This window comes from Macaca mulatta, chromosome X (assembly GCF_049350105.2).
Source record: "Macaca mulatta isolate MMU2019108-1 chromosome X, T2T-MMU8v2.0, whole genome shotgun sequence".
NCBI lineage: Eukaryota > Metazoa > Chordata > Mammalia > Primates > Cercopithecidae > Macaca > Macaca mulatta.
In genome coordinates, this window is record NC_133426.1 from 53,057,362 (window position 1) to 53,079,503 (window position 22,142).

General features: G+C 50.4%; 2 protein-coding genes across 60 annotated transcripts in view; both read right to left on the minus strand.

Annotated features, from left to right (window-relative positions):
* The window catches only part of KDM5C (lysine demethylase 5C), an 80,114-nt gene extending 68,341 nt beyond the window's left edge, over window positions 1-11,773 (minus strand). For 19 of the 50 annotated variants that reach the window (XR_013412919.1, XR_013412931.1, XR_013412928.1 and 16 more), the window contains exons 1-8: window positions 10,776-11,773; window positions 6,871-6,948; window positions 4,316-4,438; window positions 3,840-4,010; window positions 3,223-3,357; window positions 2,157-2,280; window positions 1,878-2,059; window positions 779-937 (exon numbers count right to left, since the gene is read on the minus strand). Coding sequence is in view for 25 of the 50 variants with exons in the window: in XM_077989044.1 (XP_077845170.1) it covers window positions 779-937; window positions 1,878-2,059; window positions 2,157-2,280; window positions 3,223-3,357; window positions 3,840-4,010; window positions 4,316-4,438; window positions 6,871-6,948; window positions 10,776-10,925 (1,122 nt within the window). In the remaining 25 variants the exon portion in view is untranslated. Of the gene's footprint in view, window positions 1-778; window positions 938-1,877; window positions 2,060-2,156; window positions 2,281-2,368; window positions 3,358-3,839; window positions 4,011-4,315; window positions 4,439-6,870; window positions 6,949-10,775 lie in introns of all 50 variants that reach the window. The other 31 variants (XR_003726159.2, XR_013412930.1, XR_013412922.1 and 28 more) reach the window with 5 other exon arrangements.
* A 2,133-nt stretch (window positions 11,774-13,906) lies between these two features.
* Window positions 13,907-22,142, minus strand: part of IQSEC2 (IQ motif and Sec7 domain ArfGEF 2) — a 95,680-nt gene continuing 87,444 nt past the window's right edge. For 8 of the 10 annotated variants that reach the window (XM_077989050.1, XM_015127485.3, XM_077989049.1 and 5 more), the window contains 2 exons: window positions 21,806-21,855; window positions 18,899-21,208 (listed from right to left, as the gene is read on the minus strand). In XM_077989050.1, coding sequence (XP_077845176.1) covers window positions 20,243-21,208; window positions 21,806-21,855 — 1,016 coding nt within the window. In that variant the 3' untranslated portion in view covers window positions 18,899-20,242. Of the gene's footprint in view, window positions 17,894-18,898; window positions 21,209-21,805; window positions 21,856-22,142 lie in introns of those variants that run through there. The other 2 variants (XM_077989056.1, XM_077989058.1) reach the window with 1 other exon arrangement.

Here is a 22,142-nt window from a genome sequence, read left to right on the forward strand (position 1 = left end):
CCCAAAGTGCTGGGATTACAGGCTTGAGCCACCGCGCCCGGCCCAAACTTTCTAAAAAAGAAAAAAAAAGAACAAAAACTCAGAATTTGAAAGAACATTTTTTTCTTAATATTCCTATCCTTCGGCTGGGCACGGTGGCTCTTGACTGTAATCCCAGCACTCTGGGAGGCCGAGGCGGGTAGATCACGAGGTCAGGAGATCGAGACCATTCTGGCTAACAAGGTGAAACCCTGTCTCTACTAAAAATACAAAAAATTAGCCAGGCGTGGTGGTGGGCGCCTGTAATCCCAGCTACTCGGGAGGCTGAGGCGGGAGAAAGGCGTGAACCCGGGAAGCGGAACTTGCAGTGAGCTGAGATCACACCACTGCACTCCAGCCTGGGTGACAGAGCGAGACTCCGTCTCAAAAAAAAAAAAAAAATTCCTATCCTTCAAGTGTCATTTCTGACATTTTCCCTGATTATTACCCTTAGCCATTTTCCTCTCCTCTGAACTTGTTTATCTCAGAGCTCCTAACACACAATTTAGCCTCTGTTTATATGTCACCACATACAGTCTAATTGTGATGCTTACCTCTCCAGGTGGTCTGGCAGCTCTTAGAGGACAAAAGCAGAGGCCGAATCTCCTGCTCCTTTCTCCCAAAGCTCTGCCCAGCCTAATCCCACCACAGAGACCCAAAACCTAAGACTATGGCTGAGCTAAGAAGCTGCCCTCAATAAGGCCAGATGAAGGAAGGCAAGAAAGCCCTATGACGCAGATGTGGAGTGGGGAGGCCTTACCGCCATGACACACTTTGGGCACCGCCAGACACCCTTGGGGATCTCAGGCAGAGGAGGCAGCAGGCAGAAGATGTGGTAGTTGTCATCACAGCCATCACACAGCAGGAGCTTGTCATCCTCATCCCCTCGAGAACACATCCGGCAGACATATGACTCAATCTGCCAGGGGAGAAGAGCAAAAGTTCTCCATTGGAAATCCACTGTGTTTGCTGGCTGAATGATTTACAGTCCTGTACAAGCTAGCCATGCTAGGTCTGGAGCTCAACTGCATGTATGTACCCTCCCCAAATAAGCAGGTAGAGCTGCGAGACCAGTCTTTTATCATCCAGTCTTGAATCCTCCCATTTTTATTCATTCAATAAACACTTACTAAACCCATGTTCAGAACTACGCTGGACTCTAGCACAAAAACAAGACATGGTATCCTTCCAAGTATATACAGTACTCTAGAGACATGTGTTCATAAAAATTAAAAATTGCCAATAGCGGTCCATAAAGGGCACTGTGGAGCCTAGAGAAGGAAGCACTCAAAGCAGCTGGAGATAAGGGGGGATAGCCTTGAGAAAGGACTTCATTGAAAAGGTGACACCTGAAACTGGCTGAAACCTGAAGGCAAAACAAAACTTGGCAACAGGGCAGAGAACAGGGGGAATCTCTTCCAGGCTGAAGAAACAACATGTGCAAAGGATAGGGATGAAAAAGCATAGTGCATCTTACGGGGAAAAATGAACATACCTACAAGGAGTTCAGTGTGGCTATAGCAGAGGAGTGAGGTGGGCAGTGCTGGGGGATGAGGCTAGAGGTCAGCAGGGACTGGATCATGCATGGCAATGAGGAGCTTAGCCTTTATCCTGAAGCAATGGTGAGGCTCCTTCTCTGGACCCTTCCAGCACTTCATGTTGACAGCACTTGATCACCCTTTCTTGCTCTTTGTTCCATGTGAGTTGGCTTTGTTTCCCCAATTAAGGAAGCTAACTGAGGGCAGGGCCCATGGAGGCCCGCTTTTGTGGTTAATGCGACCTGGTCCAGTGCCATGCAGGGGAATGCTTATTGAAGGGACGAGAAGCAGAGCATTAAGAAGTCAGGGCTGGGTCCTTACAAACTGGGCATTGCTGTGGTTCCTCCGCAGCCTCATGGTCATCTTGGTGCAGGGTTCAGGGCTGTGACTCAGCTCCTCCTTGCTCTCCAGGAAGGTCTTAGGCGAAGTTGACTCCACCTTCACATCCCCACCTAACTCCTCCTTCACCACTACTGTGGGGGGACACTCGGGCCCCTCCTTATCTGGGAGAGAGAAAAATGGCTGTAAACAGAGGTCTAGGACACTTAGGGCCCTGACTTTTCTCCTCAGGTGAGGCCACCCCAGCCTGTTAGGACTTACCTTTCTTCCGCAGAGTCTTGTCCTTGGCCATGAGGCCCAGGCCCATCATCTTGGGGCCTGCCCCATAGATCTGTAGCTTTTTCAGCTCTGGATTCTTTTCAATGTCTTCCTCTGTGGGTTCCGGCTGGAAGGAAAGAAGGAAATGAATCAAGACTGCTATCTGGGGCAGACTGTCCCATCCTAAAAGAACAATAACTCAGACTACATATCACCTGATATGCTGGGGGCTGAGGCACAGATGGGCTAAGCCAAGAACTCAGTGTTGCTTTTTGGAGACTGAGGGTAGGTGAGCTGCCTCCTCGGCCCTCTCTCGGAAAGGAATAAAAGACAGGATATCTCAGTTTTCCCAACTGTAAAATGAGAATATTACCTCCTCCCTTATAGTTATGAGGGGGGTTAGGGATAATATATATGAAAAAGCTAGCAGTGTTTGGCATTACCAACAAATGGCAGTGACTAATAGGATCTGCTAAATTACATGCTTCATTGAGCCCAGGGAGTGTCCATCTTGTTCTCTGTTGTATTCCCAGTGCCAAGAAGAATGCCTCGCACATAAGCTTCTGCTTGAAGACATAGCCATAAGGAGCTGGGAACAGTGGTACACACCTGTGGTCCTAGCTACTCAAGAGGCTGAGGCGAGAGGATCACTCAAGCCTAGGAGTTCAAGATTATAGTGCACTATGATCAAGCCTGTGAATAGCCACTGTACTCCAGTCTGGGCAACATAGCAAGACCCTATGTCTCAAAACAAAACAAAAGACACAGGTATAAGGAGAAAGAAGAGTTCTACTTCTATGAGCAGAGTGAGTCTGGAAAGGAACAAAACAGGCAAGAAGAGCAGACATACAAAAGAGGCTGCACAAACAGATCAAGACCCAGCTCAGCAGCTCAGCTGAGAGGGGAGAAAAAAGCAAAAGTGAAGCCAGAGAGAGGCACACACTAACGCTCAGAAGAACTCAGAGAACAAAAGAAGGGATAGTGGAACAGGGAACACAGCCTTAGCCAAAGGGAAGGAAAGGACTCCCTCCACCTCAAAGCTCTAAGTTCGAAGAAGGGGAGTACTCACATCAGGCTGCAGTCTCTTGGCCCGCCGGCCATAGCTGTTGAACTTGGAAGGCTGCACAGACTGTCGTAGGGGGATGCTGTGGGGTTTGTATTCCTTGTCCTTCTCCTCATTATCAAATGGACGTGTGTTACACTGCTGGGGACAGGTGAGGGGTAAGGGTCAGGACATGGGACTCCAGCCCGCAAAAGCAAGAACTTCCCTCTACCCTCACCCAGTGGCATCCAAAGTTGTGGTCCACTCACCTGACCCAAGCACACACTTTGGGAATTCTCAGTGCCTTTGCTTGTATCACTCCTCCCTTCCAGTCACTTCCTCCACCAACCAACCATCTCCCCAACTAAATCAGACGCCATCTCTTCCCACACCTTCTAGCCCAAGCTCTCCCTTATCTGATTTCTCTATCAGTTAAAACTTTGTCACATAACAAATAAGCTAGCTGTACAGATAACTCCAGGACCTCTGACCCTGAGCAGTGCAGAAAGAGAACAAGCATCACTAGGAAAGAGCAGAGTCCAACTCCCAGATCTTCAGTCCGCTAAACCAGTTTCATTAAGAGCAAGTGTGGAAATCTGTGCTGAAGGGTAAAGCCGCGCCCTGCCCCACTTTGACATCCTTACCACAAGGTTGGCTCCAGATTGGTACATTTCATAGGGATAAACAATGCGTTCGTAGTGGGAGCGTAGCAAGGAGCCAATATTTTTGCCTGGTGGGTAGTTGAGGCGCTGGGCTACCCGAGCCCACCGACGGTCCTTGCAGATAGCTTCATAACCACCTTCCTCCACCACAATCTGAAAAAACAAGCAGGAAAAGACATGGATATGCCATGTGTATTTTTGTGAGGGAGTAGGCCTGTAGAAAGGGCAAAAGGGCAATGAGGGCAACTCTAGTCCCTCACTTCACAGGAGGCTATCCCCTTATCCCAATCTCAAATTGCAGCAAAAGATTCCAAGATGTTCTCATGACAGCTTGTGTGCTACCAAGCTGTGCCCCTTCCATTGCAGCCTAAAGATCTAATATTCAAACTAAGGGGGCCCCCACAGTACCAAGGATATTGGGGTGAGGTGGGGGGTGCTTGACAAAAACCTGTTCTTACTTTGCTGAGACTGTAGAGGTCCAAGATCCGCCGTTCTACATTGGGAATCTTTAAGGAGGAGCCCTGGATTTCCCAGAATTTGGCAATCTGGTCCAAGTAGTTCAGTTTCACTCTCGTCTGGGCCTGAAGAAAAAATGGCTCAAAGAGGCTGGCCACCCCCTCCCACTGACCACTATCTTTGGGTCCAATCTTAGGGGAGAACAGAGGAATACAGCAGTCCACACTTTCACTACCCAGGGCTTCTCCCAATGAACCGGATCCCAGACTCTAGGCAGTGCTTAGCCCCACCTCGTTCTCACTTCTTGTTTTTTTTTTTTTGAGATGGTCTTGCTCTGTCGCCCAAGCTGGAATGGAGTGGTGCAATCACGGCTGACTGTAGACTTGACCTCCTGGGCTCAAGTGATTCTCCTGCCTCAGCCTCCTGAGTAGCTGGAACTACAGGCGCACGCCACCACGACCAGCTAATTTTTGTATTCTTTGTAGCAATGAGGTTTCACCATGTTGCCCAGGCTCGTCTCAAACTCCTAGGCTCAAGCAATCCATCCACTTTGGCCTCCCAAAGAGCTGGGATCACAGGCGCAAGCCACTGCACCCAGCCACTTCTCTCTCATTTGTCACCTTCTAGTCAATCAGAGAAGCCCAAGTCCCAATAGAGAGGGTCACAACTGCCAAAAGCTTTAGATATGTCCTCTGTCAATCTCCCTGACAGGGTCATGTGAGTATTATCATTTCCTCTACAGATGAGGAAACAGAGGCTCAGAGGAGTTAGGTCACACAGCAAGCATCAAGATATTTTGGTGCCACATAACTTGAGCTTTGGCTCTCCCTCTGCTACTTATTTGTTATATTGTCTTGAGCAAATCAGTTTCACTGTGGACTCCTTTTTTCTTTTATTAATAATTATAAATGGAAAATAACTGCACAGTCCACTTACCCCAGAGGGGTAGACTTAATGAGGGGAACAGTGAAGATCCTCTGCAAATTTCAGAATTATATCTAAGCTCTAGGCATGTTTCAGAGAAAGAAAGCTCCAAAAAGGCACACGCACCTCCTTATGTACCACCAAACTTGTTCCATGGTGGCTGAAGGGTGAAAGTGCATGCTATAATTATAGACAGAATGGCCTAGAACTAAGAGATGGTATATCAGAGTAGCACTAGCACCTGGCCAACCCAGGACCCAATGTGGGCCAAAGAGACTAGGAACAAGATATGTATCATGCTTCCCTGAAATCTCAGTAACCAAGAAGGACTCCCATAGGCCCCAAGTCTATAACCTCCTCACTCCAGTCAGAGGGCCTGGTTCTTGGAAGAACTAGATAGTCACTACCATTCACTACCTTGCCCTGATCCCATTAGGGGGAACAAAGACAGCTCTTTCCATTTCATAGCTGAGAAAAACTAAGGTCTATTTGTGCGAAGAAACAAGCTACAGTTCCTCAGCTGTGAGAACCCTCAAAGGGCAAGGAAGTGCTCCCTCGACCTCAGCCCCTTAGCTTTCTGAAGTTGGCCTCATCCCTGCTCCTTCTCATTAGCCAGCACTCCCTCTATAGAAAACCTGCCCTTGTGTCATGCTAGGCAACATCTTGCCCAAGCTGTACCCCTATAAACCTGACGAGATATATTTTTCTTTTCTGAGATGGGGTCTTGCTATGTTGCCCAAACTGGTCTTGAACTCCTGGACTCAAACAATCCTCCCACCTTAGCTTCCCAAACTGTTAATAGTGCCGAGGCTGAGGAACTCTGGTCTAGAACACAAGTGAACTTTTAGGGTGTAAGTATTCAGCTGGGCCTGGGCCTAATCCCCACCCCTTGGACATCTAGTAAGATTTGTGGGTACATAATAATGGGGGAGGCAGTGGCAGCATATGCCTAACCTAGAGCTTCCATGGAAAACTCCAGGATCTTACGTGGAAATGGCTTCAGTGAGCCTAATCTCACTACCCCAGGGCATTCTCAAGCAGGGAAAACCCCACCTGTCCATGAAAAGGGCCTGGACTTCCTGTACAGAACAAAAGGGAGAAGGAAAATCCTACCTGCCTGACCCCTGGCCAAGTCTCTAACCATTCCAGCCTCCACAGAGCCCAGTTCTTGTGTTGTTCTGCCCATCTACCTAAACTCCCACCTTACCAAGCACCCATGGAAGGAAAGTAGAAAGCACAGGGCTGTGGATGAATTGGATATATGAAGCCACATTCAGCTGGCCAAGGAAGAAGGGGTATCAGCCAGTTCCATATTTCCTTTTTGTTGACTCAGCTAGGGCAGGCTAGTTCACAGGGGAGCTTCAGAAGTAACAAACCTTTGTGAGAAAGAGATATATGTCCCTAGCCTTTGGGCTATCAAATCACAAATGCTAAATGCCCCTGGCTCTTGGTTATATTCAGAGTTCTAAAGCTTCTTCCATGCCCTGGGCACACTAAGTAATGCAATTTCACAGAAGAGAGAATAAAGGCCTAGCTAGGTAAAGTACCTCAGTCAGAGAAACTATAAGGGAAGTGGGATTAGAACTCAGGTATCCATTCTCCCAACCCCACCACCAGCTCCTAGTCTTCTCACCTCTAGCTCATTCAGCCTCTGGATTCGGGGGGTAAACCTGAAGTTGTCCACTTCCACAGCAAAGGGTGGCTGCCAGTCCTGAGAGGGTAGAGAGGGGAAAGGGACTTGAGTTATCTTAGCATACTGTAAGACCGAACTCACCAAAAGCAGCTCGGAATCTCACTGGCACCTTCCCAGACCTCTAGCCACTCCAGACCCTTTAACCTACAAACATCCTACCCAACCACCCACCCCTACCTCCCCCCAGAACTCACAAGAGTCTAGCAGCCCTCAAGTCCACACCCAAGGCCCCATGCACATGCCCTAGGAAACTTCTCCTGAGTCCCACCCAACAGTACAGTGCCAGGATTTCAAGAAATTAAGAGATGGAGCCTCTGTTTTGTTGACCCTAAACCTTCTCCACACCCACATTAACTCCTTATCCCCTAGGCATGTGCTGTAGGACACACAGGCCTGGGAGTACTGGAAAGCACACAGGATCTAGAGTCAGAAGACATGGGTTCACATTCTAGATCTGCTACTTACTAGCTATGACATTTTAGCTTTCTGAACTTGTTTTCTCATCTGTGAGGTGGGAATATGAACTCTAGCCCTGGCTTCCACACAAGACCAATAAGAAAAATTAAAACTAGTTTTCAAATGAAAATGTTATTCAAAGGAGTCATCGTTATGACCTGACGTGTAAGGCTGACCACACCTCACAATACACATGCAGGGTAGCTTAGCTCCGATTCTGGCAGGACGTAAAGGTTTGGCCCTTTAATGTTTGTTCTCTCAGTTTAAGGGCCTGAGATAGACACTGCAGGGAAGAGCAAGGAACAGGGAGCAAGTATGTGTATCACTCACCCAGTCTGGAAGGCTTCCTGTGGATCCTCTCTCATACACCTGCCTGGTACAGGAAGAGGCAGGGGAGAGAGCTCCAGGGGGTGGGGGTAAGAGCTGGGATGCCTGACCGTGGTGGCAAAGAATGGGAGGATTTGGGGAGGGAAGTCAGGTAAGAATCATGAAAGTGGGAGAAACTCTGCCCTGCCAATTTGGAGCTTGCTGTGTCCTGCCCAAAGGTCAGCTGTGAAGAACCCACTCTCCAACACCCCTTTCCAACCTCCTACGCAGTCCTCTCCTTCCCAGAGCCCTGGTTCCTGCTGGGTTGGCAAAATGAACCTAAAATAACCTAAATCAATGCTCGAGGAAAGTGAGGCTCAGAGAAAAAAAAGTGAAATTTCCAAAATTACATGCTGAGTTAGTGGCAGAGCCAAGAACCCACGTCTTCTGACCTCTGATCCAAGGCCCTTGCACTACACCGGACACCAGTGTTCATACATATATGCATACACATGGGTGGGGGGGAGACAGTAAAAGAGAAGAAAATCTGCTGACCTCTTCTGCACACATACTTTTAGAAAATGGGCTAGAGGACTTATACTTGCATGCATACACAGACCACACTCCCCTTCCCCTACCAGCCAAAGCAGGTGGCAAATATCTGGGGCTCAGTAAGCAGGGACCAAAAAGAAAAAAAAAAAAAAAAAAAAAAACGCAGGCCAAAATGGTATGGCTCAAATCCAGACAAGCTCCCCGTGCCGGCCTGCCTCTCATCAGGATAGGGCAGTCCCCTCAGCACAGGTAACCCAGCTAAAAAGGTGCTCAAACCCCAAACTCCGGGCACTCTTCTTTCCTGCTGAATCAAATTCTAGACAATCAGCACCTGACAGGAAATGGCAGCCCTGGAATGCTACAGCAGGAGCCATGGATGCAACAGATACCTGGGAAGGCCCTGCAAACCGCCTGCCTTCATTTCCAGACTACTGTATGCCAAATGCTCAGTATGTTGGTATTACTGGGATGTGGTGATAAAAAAGGTTGGCTACCTGATGAAGAAAGTAAGATCCCTCCAAACTCCCCTGGGTCTACTCAGGGTACCCACAACTCTCCTCCCACCCATCTTTCCCAGGCATAGCAGTCACCTGCCCAGCAATTCAGGCCCGAAACCATCCTTCCTCCAGCAAACCTCCAATTCCCAGGCACCCACCCATATACAGGTTCCCACCCTGGGCCCAAGCATCACTTGAGCAAGTACTTCAAACTTCAACCAGAAGAAGGCCAGCTGCCTAAAGGTGTCCTACGAGCAGCCATAGAGAAGGAAAACACCAAACCAAACCAGACAGCCAGGTATCCTGGATTAGAGGGAAGCACACTGTTGACCAGTGAAAAGAAGCAAAATAAAGGATGGCCTCCTGCTGGCCATGCACACCTGGGACATGTCATTCTTTCCCTTCCTGATCCCCCAAAGCAGGATAACAACACCGGCACAAGGCCAGCCTGCCTAAGTCAGTCCAAGATAGAAAAAAAAGGAATTCAGGCCTCAACTACCCCCATGTCACCTACGCCTCTCTTTCCCACAGGTTTGCCCACTACTTCAGGGAGTGCCTCCTTGAGGCTGCCCAGGACTCCTGCCTCTCCCTTCCACTAGCCTTCCTGACCCTCTACCCACTGCCACTCCCTCACCATGGACAAGGATACCTCAGAAATCTATGGCCAGACTCCAAGAAGGAAGAAATTAGCTTACCCAACACCTCCTAGAAGATCTATCTGAAACCATCCTAGATCTGTGGCTGAGCACCAGAAAGCACCAAGTTGGATAAGAAGGCCTGTGGTGCCCTCCTCAGGTAGGAATGAAGCTTCCTATTCCATTTCAGCCAGAAGACACCCACTCAAAAACACCCTTTTCCAGCAAAGCTCAATTTCTGCGCTTGGAATCCCAAGTGATCACTGAACATTATCATCATTTTTCCACCATACCAGCAAGGCAGCAGCTTGCCCTAGCCCTTGAGGGACTTCTAGCCTGAAGCCAGGCCTAGGAGGAAAGCTATGGCCTTTGTTGCTGACCCCTGTGAATCATGTTCCAAAGGGGACAGAATTCCATGGCTCCATTCTGTTCTGGGGGCCCAAGAGTGCCCTATCCTCTGGGATCTCCTACATCCTGGACCAGAACAGAGTAGAAATCTGAGAAGGACTCACACCCCACCACCAAGCTGACTGGTCCAAACATCTCCATAGGAAGTCAAGTCTGCGGGATGATGTGCAGAAAAGGCCTTGACATTGCCTTCGATGAGGAAAATAAGAGGACAATTCCCTGAACCCACCTCAAGGGAGACAGAGCAATCCCTGTGAGACTGATTTCCTGACTGGTCCAGCAGGCCAGGATATTATCATAGATGAATTGGCCTGGCAGGGTATGAGTAAATATGAGTCAACCTACATAGGAATAACCAATGACCACATCAAACACCCTCACAGTCACAGTAATTACCACTTATCTAGTGCCTACTACATACAGACGCTACCTAGTTTAATTCAATCCTCTAAATAACCATTCCTGGGACCCATTTCACAGGCTCGGAGAGATTACTTCTACTTTCCCAAGGTCACACAGCTGCTAAGCTTCAAAGTGGAGTTTTGAACTCAAGTCTGTCTCCCTTCAGGGCTGCGATCTTTCTACTAATACTATACCATGCTGCGTGCCTTAAGGGAAGTGATGACAACAGATTGGAGAAACGCCTTATTTTTACAGCCTCGACCTACGTGGCCCGGGCTAACTAAGAGAGATGTGCGGGGTGCCTCTCTGTGAACTCCCTCCGGCCCACTAGGAATCCCGGTTTTAAACCAAGAGTGATTCTGAAGAGCCGGAGTGGGGGTAGATCTCTGACTCCAGGTCACCCGTGGGCCTCACACAACGAGAGGACCCCTGGCCCAACACCCTTTTTCCGATCCGCGCCGCATCCACAACGGTCCCAGCCACCCACTCTCCCCACCTCGAGCTGCCCTCCGCCCCAGACTTCGCCGCTGGCTATCCTACTGCTTCATTCCCCGTCTCGCCGCCGGCGAAAACCGGCCCCGGGGCTTACCGCAGGTGGGCGGATCTTGCAAATGCCCGATTTCTCTGCGATGGGCCTGATTTTCGCGATGTAGCCAAGAGGGTCTCGGAACTCGGCCCAGCTAGGCTCGAACACTGGGCACTCCGGCGGCGGTAGGAAATCGTCGGACCCCGGCTCCATGGTGGGCCCTAGGTCTGGGCCAGGGATCAGGAGGGCTTGGAGCGCCCTTAAGGACTCATGGCGCCGCCGCTGTTTGAAGCCGAGGCAATGCTCGGAGGCTAGGCCCTAAGCGGGGCAGCCGCCGCCCGCCGAGGGCCTAGGGGGGCGTGTGGCCGTCGTGCTCTGAGAGTCTCAAGCTGACGCTACTGCTACCGCCTCTTCGTCCTGCTCCGTTTCTTCCAAACTGTGTCGTTGCCTCCCCACTACCGCAGCCTTCGCCACCACAGTTACCTCCCAAACACCGCGGCCTTCATCGCCGCCGCCGCCGCCATCTTGGTTTGTCAGCGTCTCCCCCTCCCCACACCACAACAAACCGGATCCTTCCGCGCGGTGTCCTTCCGAGCCTCGTATACCTTGCGTCACACCAAGCCCTAGGAAATCTTCATATAGTGGAGACCGAGCTAAATAGGCTGCTATGGGTTCTATTCGGAAGGGGTTACTCAAAAGTACCACCCCCGATTGAGAGAAAATAGTTCATTGCAACGGCGGAGGAACAAGATTGTAATTAGTTTGCCGGATCCTCTTTCCGGATGGACCGGCGGTGCACGTTTAAAGGCCAGTGATGCGCATGCGCATTATGGAGACCGGAAGAGGAGCTCGTGTCCGTGGGTGGTGGAGCCAAACCGGCACTCCCTCGCAGACCTCAACCGGGTCGCTATCCCGGCACCAGCGTTCTGTGTCCCTTCTCCCTGGTCTTACCGGTGTGGGCTGCGGAAGGCGGCTTTGGGAGCCTGATTGCAAAGGACCCCTTCTGCTGGCCCGCGGGGTGGGGGGAGATGTACTAGGCTCCAGCTCTAGACACTGACACCTCTGGGGCTTTGAAATAAGGAAGGCAGGAAGCTGCTTACTCCCCGGGGATTATGGATTTTTAGACTCCTGAGTCCCAAGTAAAGGAGGAAATCTTTATTTCATCCAAGTTACAGGTAGAGCGATGGGGTTTCGATTCTTACCCCCCAAAAGTCACTGGGAGTCAGCATTTTAATGAATGCTTTCAACTCTTCTGTATTCACTTTTACCGTGTACACATTTGTTGCATACACTCCGACAAAATAAGCCTGTTTAACTATTGGATATTTAGCAACGGCGTATTTATTCAGTGTCTACTGTGTAAAACACCTGTTTGCCCATTTGTGAGCCTGCAGTGTACTTTCCAAACATCCGTGTACTTTGATTGTATTTATTGTGTATAGCCCCTGTGCATTTGGTACCAACTGTATGTACATTTACTCCTATTGTGTGCATGTTCCTTGAGCAGTTTCTGAATAGGTTCATTGCAACTACAGTACTTTGAATGAGTATCAAACCAGTACTTTGTACACAGACATCAGACATCTACTGATTGGAGGATCATCTGTGTCATTCATCAGCTGTGGACCTACTGCATGTAGTTTGAACACCTACTGTGCAAATATTTGAGTACTTGTGTACATGCTGATTAAGTAATTTTGTTTTCCCCCATCAGACTGTGAATTCCTCAAGGGCAGGGACCATGTGGCCTTATACCTCCTTAGCACTTGGTGTGTTAAGCAGTAAATTAATGTTGAGTAAACAAAAGAAAAATGAATAAATGTCCTTAGCATATATTGACTGAAAAATATGTATACTTTTTGCAAACATTTCCTGTTTAACATATAAAACATCCACTGTAAGCTTAAGGCAGGTAGGGAGTGTCATACCTTCGTGCAGTTAACTGTTCCTAATCAGATACTGTGCCAATTAGGTCCATCCTGCCTACTTCAGGACTGAGCTAAAGACATCCTAGCTGAGGGAACAGGGCACACAGGTAGGAGCTCATGCCCTGGGCTCAAAGAGTCATGCCTTACAGTCCCACCAGCTCTGCCATTTTCTAGTTTGTAACCTTGAACAAGTCCCAACTTCTGTAACTGAAATGGGGATACTACATACCTTGCAGAATTGTCGTGTACTTGGCACATAGCAGGCCCTCAGTTTCTGGTAGCTGTTATTTTTATTTCTGAGAGTCAACAACCAATATGCCAAAACTCATTAAGAGTCTCCTTTGTGTCAGACACTGTGCTAGTGCTTTTATATTTTTTTTATCACCTGAATCCTTATATTACCTTCAGTGTTCAAGATCTTTATCCCCACTTGGCTCGTGTGGAGACTTGTCCCAAGTAACAAAGATATTAAGTGACATCTTTCTAGTTTTCTAGGTGTCAGGGGAAACCTCAGCCCCTCTCCACCAGAAACACAGGTGGATGGTCCAACTGAACAGCTGTCTGGACAGGAAGCAGGAAAGCTAGGCAAAGTGATGCTAATCACAGTAATACCACTAGCCTCTCACATGGATAAGCATCTAATTGCCTACATGGCTAGTTCATGCCAATTATTTCCCTTAGTCTTTGCAACAGTCTTCGGAAAGATGTAGGTGAATTTACCCAGTCTGTAGATGAGGAACCAAGTTTCAGAAAGATTAAACAACTTGCCCAATGTTACACAGGAAGTTGCTGACTCTGGTCAAATGCTCTTCCTGTCGTTTGCCCTCACCAGGAATAGAGGAGGCGAGGGAAAAGGGAGCTGCTGGGGTGAGAGGTAGGGTGGTGGGGCAGGGCCCAGTCCTTGGCAATATGGGGCATGCAGGGTCTGGAGCTTGGACTGCCCATCGGGCAGCACCCCCAGGCCACCGTGGCTGTGACTGTGATGGTGGTGGTGGTGTGTGAAAGAAGCAGATGAAAAGGAGGCAGAGGCCTGGCCAGAGAAGGATGAGGAGAATCTAGAAGGTGGGAGAATACGGTAGATCCTAGGCTGAAGGAAGTTCAGCCTTTCCATCCAGAGGCAGTTCAGGGAAGGACAAAGAGCATGAATCAGGAATCAGGAGGCCAGATTTTGGGTCTCAGCTCTGCACAGTCTTCCTACAGGCTTCTTTGAGGTACTTTAGCCCAGACACATCCCTGTCCTGGAAAATTAAATAGAAATCACTAGTCTTTGAAGCCAATGAGATAGAATTTATTCGTTTACAAATATTTATTAAATTTCTATTATGCACCAGAAAATTTTCTGGGCACTGGGAATATAATGGTGACCAAGACAGACGTAGTCTCTACTTTCCTGGAGCTGACATGCACCCACTGAGATCTGCCAACTACCTCACCTTCCTGAGCCTTTTCTCCTTTATATAATGAAGCTAAATAATCCCTTCCTCACAGTGTTGTTAGGAGGATTAGAGATAATGATGACTGCCATTCATCAAGGGCCAGGTGCTATGAAGTAGGTATTGTTATCCCCATCCTACAGATGAGGAAATTGAAGCTCAGGGAAGTGTAAACATATTCACCTCACATGGCTAGTAAGTGCAGGACCAGAACTCAAACTCAGGTCTGTCTGACTGTTGTACAACTCTACCTGTAAAAGTCTCAGATGGTGCTCCCAATGTAGTAAGGCATTCAGGAAATGGGTTTGTTCCCCAAGCCATGGGTCTTGCTGGGGGCCAACCAGAGTCTAGGCGCTGCGGACTTAAGAACTGGGATGCATCAAGGAGCTCACCCCAGGCTGGGGGCTGGCTTGGCCTCACCTATCCACCTGGGAGACAGGGTCTGACATGGAGTTGGTGCAGAGCAGTGACTGGAAGGCTCATCTGGGCTCAAAACCACACTCACCCCATTCGTGTTTTGTGTATCAACTGGGCGACACTGACTTTGTGTCTCACTTTTTTGGTTTGTAAAATATGGTCTCTTCCAGCTCTGAAGTAGGTTTGAGCTGTTGGTTCTGATTCCTAAATAGCTCTAGAATCCATCCCCTCCTCCTCGCCATCTTCCACTCCTCTTGTGAGCCTTTTACTATCTCTAGCCTTTACTCTTAAAAGAGCCTCCTCAAGGTATCTGTGTGAACTCGTGGTTTATTAGACAGAGGCAGAGAGAGAAATATCGATGTCTGGTATAGAAATATAGATGTATAGTATGTGCTTAATACATATACATAACAACAAAATGATTTATCCAAAATAATGTGAATTCAAAATGAATTATGACAGTAGTGGATTACAACTCACTGGTTAAAATAAAAATCCATGACTCCACATTGATATAAGTAAATAAAGTGAGAGAAAAGGGAAAGTAGAATTCTAAATTATATAGAAGGAATGATGGAGCTAGAAAATCATCAATGGATGCTCAAACCTTTACAAAATAAAAGAGCAAGCTCTTCAAATATTGCTGTAACACCTAGTGCCCAAATCTTGGTTTCTAAATGTCATTCTCTACTAAAAAAAACAAAAAACCAGGGCTCCTTGGAAGGGCTCATAAAAAGATGGAGATGTGCCACAGGACACAGGGGCTTAGAGGGCTTCTTACTGGCCAAATCTGGGGTTGTGAATATCAAAATAAAGAATGATGTTAATGGGTTACATATAAACCATTGAGTGAAATAAACAATCATTAAGTCCATAAGGATATAAATAAATACATGTAGAAGGGAAAGCCCTCCCTTATAGTGGAAAGCCAACTAAGACATGCCCAGGCCGGGTGCAGTGGCTCATGCCTATAGTCCCAACACTTTGGGAGGACTGCTTGAGGCCAGGAGTTTGAGACCAGCCTGGGTAACCTAGCAAGACCTCCATCTCTATAAAAATTTTTTTAATTAGCTGGGCGTGGTGGTGTGTGGCTGTGGTCCCAGCTACATGGAAGGTTGAGGTGGGAGGATCACTTGAACCCAGGAGTTCGAAGCTGCAGTGAGCTATGATCGCACCACTGCACTGGGCAATGGGATGAGACCCTGCCTCAAAAAAGAAAAAAAAAATACATATTGAAAGAATGATGGCATTTGAAAATCACCATTTGACAACCCCAGCCATAATAATTGTTCCAGTGAACGCTAAAACCAGTGAGTGGAAGTTTGAGAGTAACAACATTTCCATTCATCTCTCCACAAGATACTCATCCACTACAATGGGGAAAGTGGTAACTTTACAGTGGAGATATTAGATAGCCCAATTTGTTACCTGGTCTTACTTTAGCTGCTGCTGAGGCCAGCGTGAGAAACCTGTTGGCAACAGAGTAACAGGGAGCAGCTGGGGAGACCTGCCTGTCTCCACGCTGCACCATGTGCTGTGCCCACCGCTGGAGCTCCAGTTCCCATTCCTTTCTTACTGTGCTACTAACACATTGCATTCGCTCACACCTCCAGGCCTTTTCATGCGCTGCTCCCTCTAACAAATGCCCTTCTCTGTCAGGCTAAGTCCTACTCACCCTTCAGGACTACTCCACTAAAAGGGGGGGCTCCAGAAAACGATGCCTGACCCCACCCACACACCCCAAGTTGGGTTTTCCCCTCCTCTGTGTTCCCACACACCCAGGGCTTCCTTCTGGGCGTGTACTTACTTTATCATCTTCACATTATCCCCACCAGGCTGTCTGTCCACTCCTGAAACTCTTGTCCTACACTGTCTGACGTGGTAGCCACTTACCCACATGTGCTTATTTATTTACATTTAAATTTAATAAAATGAAAAGTGCAGTTCCTCAGTTGCACTAGCCACGTTTTGAGTGCTCAGTAGCCACATGTGGCTAGTGGTTACCATATTGAACAGCACAGGTATGGGACATTTTGCTTATCACAGACAGACCTTACTGGACAGCACTGGAGAACAAACATAAGAACTCTGAGATTCTAGGACCTTTGTCCTTTGTGTTTGTTTGTTTGTTGGTTGGTTGGTTTTTGAGACAGAGTCTCCCTCTGTCACCCAGGCTGGAGTGCATTGGCGTGATCTCGCTCGGCTCACTGCAACCTCCGCCTCGCGGGTTCAAGCAATTCTGTTCTTTGTTATGTGTTGTCTCTCCCCATCTGTATCCCCAGAGAGATTGGCAGCAGCACCTTTGATATAAGAATAGTCAGTGGGCTTGCTGTCTTCAGGTCCTCAGAGAAATGGGGAAGTGAGGAGATTAACTACCCCTCCACAGTCTGGACAGTGCATTTCTGGAGGGGTGGAGGGGGTGAGGAGCACAGACAGCCCAGCGCTGGGACTGCAATGAGGACTGGAGGAGGAGAATTTAGGAAACAGTTGAAGGAAGCATGAGGAGCTCCCAGAGGGGCCCGGAAACTTGGTACACAGGTTGCATCAATCAGTAAATCAACCAATGCAAAGATATCTAACTCTGAGACTTAGAAAGAACCGTTCGTTCATTCATTCGATCAACAAAATTTTAGTACCATCTGGGCTGTGCCAGGCACTATATGGGGCAATGCTCTGGATGGGGATGATTCAGACCAGTGTCACTCCCACGCCACTTAAGGTATGGTGGGGAAGGATCTCAGAGAATGTGATGAAGGGCACATTTTGTGAAGGATGGGTTCCTCAAGCCCATCTTGCAAGGGTTGGGAAAACCTTCATCAGGAATGTTGGGGGGAGTATCGTGGCAGGGGGGAAAGGCACAAGTAAAATGCTGAGTTTGGAAAGTACACAGAGGCATTTTTGGGGAACAGTAAGTGGATGGCCAATGTGTGGGTGAGGAATGAGAGTTAGGACCACAGAGATTGGCTGGGCCACCTTGTGGAACACCTCCCATGTAAAGATAAGTGGTCTCTGTAGGTGGCTTACTGTGTGTCTGGCCATGAGGTAGGCACTTCACATGCATCTGTTAACTGTCCTGCAAGGTTATTATCCCCATCTTACAGGTGGAAAGCCAGGCTCTGAAGGGTTAGGTGACTTGCCAAATGCAGCACAGGCAAGTCACTGAGCCAGGATTTGAGTGCTAAAAGCTGAGCTTTGGAAAAATGCGACCAGAATCAAGCTGAAGGTAGGGAAACGATCGTGCAGCTTGGTCCAGCAGGGAAGAAAACTAAAAAATGTTGATTGGACTTGATTCAGGACCTTGTGGGTCTAAGCTCTTCAAACCCTCACGTCTGGTCCATAAGGCAGCATCAAATGTGTAGGTGGCCCCAGCTGCTGCTTTTGCTAGTTGTCTTCCCTGGGACACCTTTGAACATGCATACAAGGAAGAAAACAAATAATTGGTCCGAGCTGCTAAGAGCGAGGCCATCCAAACCATTCCCTTTTAGAGGCCATTCCAGATTCTAGGAAGGCAGCAAAAATAGTGACTGAATGCTGCTTCTGGGGAGCCTGCTGACTTTAACCAAGAACCATGGCTCAACCCCACTTCTCCTGCGCTAGGCTAAGATCCAGGACATAATCAGTGATCCTAGAAACACATCCGTTTCAGAGGGAAGAGGTTTGGGAGGACTGGAAAGGGCCCTGGGGCTAGAAGTCAGGAAACCCCATCCTGACTTGCTGAGTGGCCTTGGGAGAGACTCTTCCCTTCTCTCAGCCTGTCCCCTTCTCTGTACATGAAAGGGAGTCCAGCTATTTGTTATCTAACATCCCAAGTATATATGCAGAGCTCTTAAAATGTATCTAGCCCTGTGCCTTCCAAATCACTCTCCCACCCTCAAGGATAGAAATGTGGCCAGCCATTGTGGGGATGAGGGAGAAGCTCCCAAGCCAGGCCAGGCCAGCCACATCCAGGGTGAGAGGAGATGCCCCAAGAGTGGAAGGAAGCATCCATCCTATGAAAGGAAGAGAAGGGAACTAACTTGCTCAGCTCTATCCTGGCTCCTTGGCATCCATTACTCCTGGGAATCATCATCATCTCCATGTGGCAACGGCTTATCAGCCCAAGTTTTACACTGAGGAAACGGAGACTCAGAGAGGGTGACTCTCCCGAATTCACATGCCTAGGAATGAAAACCCCAGGATGTGAACTGGATCAACTCCAAAGCCCATACTCTTGCCACTCTGTCACGCAAACTGTGCATGAAATGAGATAGAAAAACCTCCCTCACTCCCACCTCCCTCCAAGCAAAGCATCTCATCCACCCAGGTGCCCGAATTTCTAACATTAGCGCATCACCTCCCTGGGCTAAGGCCTCTCTCCACGGGCTCCACAGTGGGGAAGGGGCGCAGAAGTAGGAGGCAGAGGCAGGAGGTGAGCACAAGGTCTTTTATGAGGCATCAAATATACATTCTTATATACAAGGAGGAAAAAAGACAATGCCTGAACCCCAGCTCCTCTCCATACAGCCCCTTCCACTGTCACCCTCCCCCGCCCCCAAGCCCCAGTGGCCCTGGCCCTTCGTACAGCCAGGGTCCCTCTGTCTGTCTGTAACTGTAGCCCATGGTGGAGAGGGGAGAGGGAGACAGGAGCTGAGCGAGGAGCTGGATATGCGGGGCAAGAAGAGGAGCTGGGGCTTGTAAAAAATATATTTATAATAAATAAACAGGGCTGCAAAAGGGCTGGAGAGGCAGCGGAGATTCTGATGGACAGAAGGACTCAGGCATTCTGGCTCCCAACCCCAGCTCTGATGGCTTCAATCTCTGCCTCAGGAAGGACATCTTGGGCTCATGGTGGCCCTTTGGGAGCCTCTCTCCCCAGGGCTGATGCTGGGTGCCCTGCCCCAGCGCGGTGTGTGTGGGCGATATCTGTAAAGTGCATTGTCTTCAGTTGTAGGTGGGGTAGGTGTAAGGGAATGGGGGGGGGGGCATGCAATATGGGTGAGGGAGGGCAGTGCCCTTCTCATCCCAGACCTGAGCCCCCCCAAAACCTGTCTGGACTTTGATCAGGATAAGAACGTTGCAGGGCGAGGCAAGTTCCTGAAGCCGAAGAGGTCTGGGCTGGGGCCTACTGGAGAAAGGGCATAGACTGGCTCGAGAGAGGAAGCACTGCCCCACGTGGGGCCAACATAAGCAGGGTCCCACCCACCGAGTGCATCGACAGTCCGTGTCCTCCAGCAGGCAAAAAGACACATGGAAGTGTGTGGCCAGGCCCTGAGGTCAGAGAGAGGGCCAAGCCAGCTGAGGTTTGACCACAACTCTACAGAGCACTCTCCTAGCCCCACACGGCCAGAGGAGCCCCGAGGAAGCCTTCACCTCGACAGCTTTGGACACCTGCCCTTCTCCGCCAGCCAGAGCTGACAGGGAGCTCACACAGGCCCAGAGGTCTGAGGCCACAGAGCTAGACCTCCAGGGAAAAGTGGGGAAGAAGAAGACAGGAGAAAGAGAACGAGGATCTCTGGAAGGCCCTCACCACTCCCCAGCGCTGGAGCACCCTGAGTCCAGGCTTCAAGTGGCAAGGATCCTCGAATCTGGAAGGAAACCCCATGGCAACTGCTGGGGGTGAGGGGACGGGTCCCAAGGCAGGGAGGACATGGGGAGGAGGACATTGCTATGTGTATATATATTTTTGAAAAAACCGAGGAAGCAAAGAGGGTGTAAGGTCCCTCTCCTGTGGTTCCCCAGACTTTCCTGTTCCCCAGCTCACTCTCTCCATTCATCAGACCACGGTGCTGATCCGGCTTGGCTTGGCCTTGGGGTTTGCACTGGGGGGGTTGGCTGTGCCAGGGGGCCCAGAGGCGTGCAGCGGGCCATGGGGGGAGGTGGGCGGAAGGGGTGAGTGCGGGGTGTGGGGGGAGGGTGGGGGAAGGGGTGGGTAGGAGGGGTGGGGCGGGATGGGTGAGTGCGGTGACAATGGTGACTGGGGGTGGTGGGGGTGGGAGTAGGAGCCCCCTGGTGGCCGGGATCCAGGGCCCCCAGCCGCGCCTGCTGCTGGCATCATCTGTGGGTGGTGGCTGAAGATGAAGTGCTTAGGGCCCTGTTTGTGGGCTGGAGGGTGCTGGGGAGCAGGACTGTACAGGGGCAGTGGGGATGTGGGCTGGTGCAGGGGGTGGCGGCCATGTGGAGCAAACTGAGGGTGTCCTCCAGCTCCCCGTCTGGGTGCCCTGCCTGGCCGGCCCAAGGTATAGTGTTGGGGCCCTGGGACTGGGCCATGGGCGTGGAAGTGGCGATGTGGCCCCACAGGTGGGGCTGAGGCGGGAGGCGGTGGAATGGAGCCTAGCTGGGGCAAGGGTGGGGGCTGCTGGGGAGGTGGGGGAAGAGAGGGCTGCTGGGGTGGGAGGTAGGGTGGCGGGGCAGGGCCTGGTCCTTGGCAATACTGGGCATGCAGGGCCTGGAGCTTGGACTGCCCATCAGGCAGCACCCCCAGGCCACCGTGGCTATGGCCGTGGTGATGGTGGTGGTGGTGGTGGTGCGTGGAAGAAGCAGATGAAGAGGAGGCAGAGGCCTGGCCTGTTGGCGGTGGTGGCATCTGGAAGGGCCCCTTGCCCCGCTTGCTTCCAAATAGGGAGCCCAGGAAGGATGAGGAGTTGGAGACGGGCCTCTGGCTCTTGTACTCCTCTGGCGGCGGGGGTGGGGGCGGAGGTGGCATCCTCTGGTGAGGGCGTGGACTGCTAATAACAGACCCCTGGAAGGGGGGAGGGGGGAAGTCAGGCCAGGCTAGATGCCCTAAACCCCCAGCCCTAAATTCCACCCCTGTCCCTGAGGGCTGGAGCTGGGGACATAGCGAACCCCAAGTTGTAATAAAAACCAAATCACAGTCCTGTACTCATATGTGGAGCTCCCCAGCTTGCAAAGCTCGGCTGTCACATCCACTATCTCATCTGAGCCTCAGCTGGGAGAGGAGAAATTAGCAGTACCTCCTCCTCATCCCCATTTTGCAGGCAGGGAAAAGGTTAGGCCCAGAGAGGCAGAGTGACTCGCCCAGGGTCAAAGAGCAGGACTTGGAGGTAAGAGCTTCTCGTGGCCCAACTCCAAGGGCATCCCTACTCGCCGTCGGCCCTGGGGTTGAGAGGGGGCACGGGAGAGTGGAAGACAGGCTGAGAGACAGGCAGAATGAGGACAGACAGAGTTGAGGACAGATGGAGAGAGTGGTTGGCTGGGAGAGGCAGCCGCACGGTTCTCAGCAGGGAAGGGGGGAGCAACAGGTCCCCTCCTCCTCTGGGTCTCCATGGCCGGGGCAGGGCTCATGCAGAGGACGAGTGGGGCAGGAGCTGGCACTTACTTCGATGGTGCTGTCCAGCGATCCCACGCTGTTACGCCGCCCCCGCTTCCCTGCACCCACAAGCAAGGAGCCCAGCGTCAGAGCAGCAACCCCCCCTCCCTACCCTGCTGGGCTCCAGAGCTGGGCACCAGGCCTGGGCCCCTCCCGGGGACAGACACCCCATTATCCCTTTCCCCCATTGAAGAGGGGGAGGTGGGGAGGAGGAGAGGTGGAGAAGGAGGAGAGAGAGGAGGAAAAGATGGAGAAGGAGGAGTGGAGGTATAGGAGAGACAGAAGAGGGAGAAGAGGAGGAGAGGTGGAGCAGCAAGAGAGAGGCACCAAGACTGTGGCCCCACTT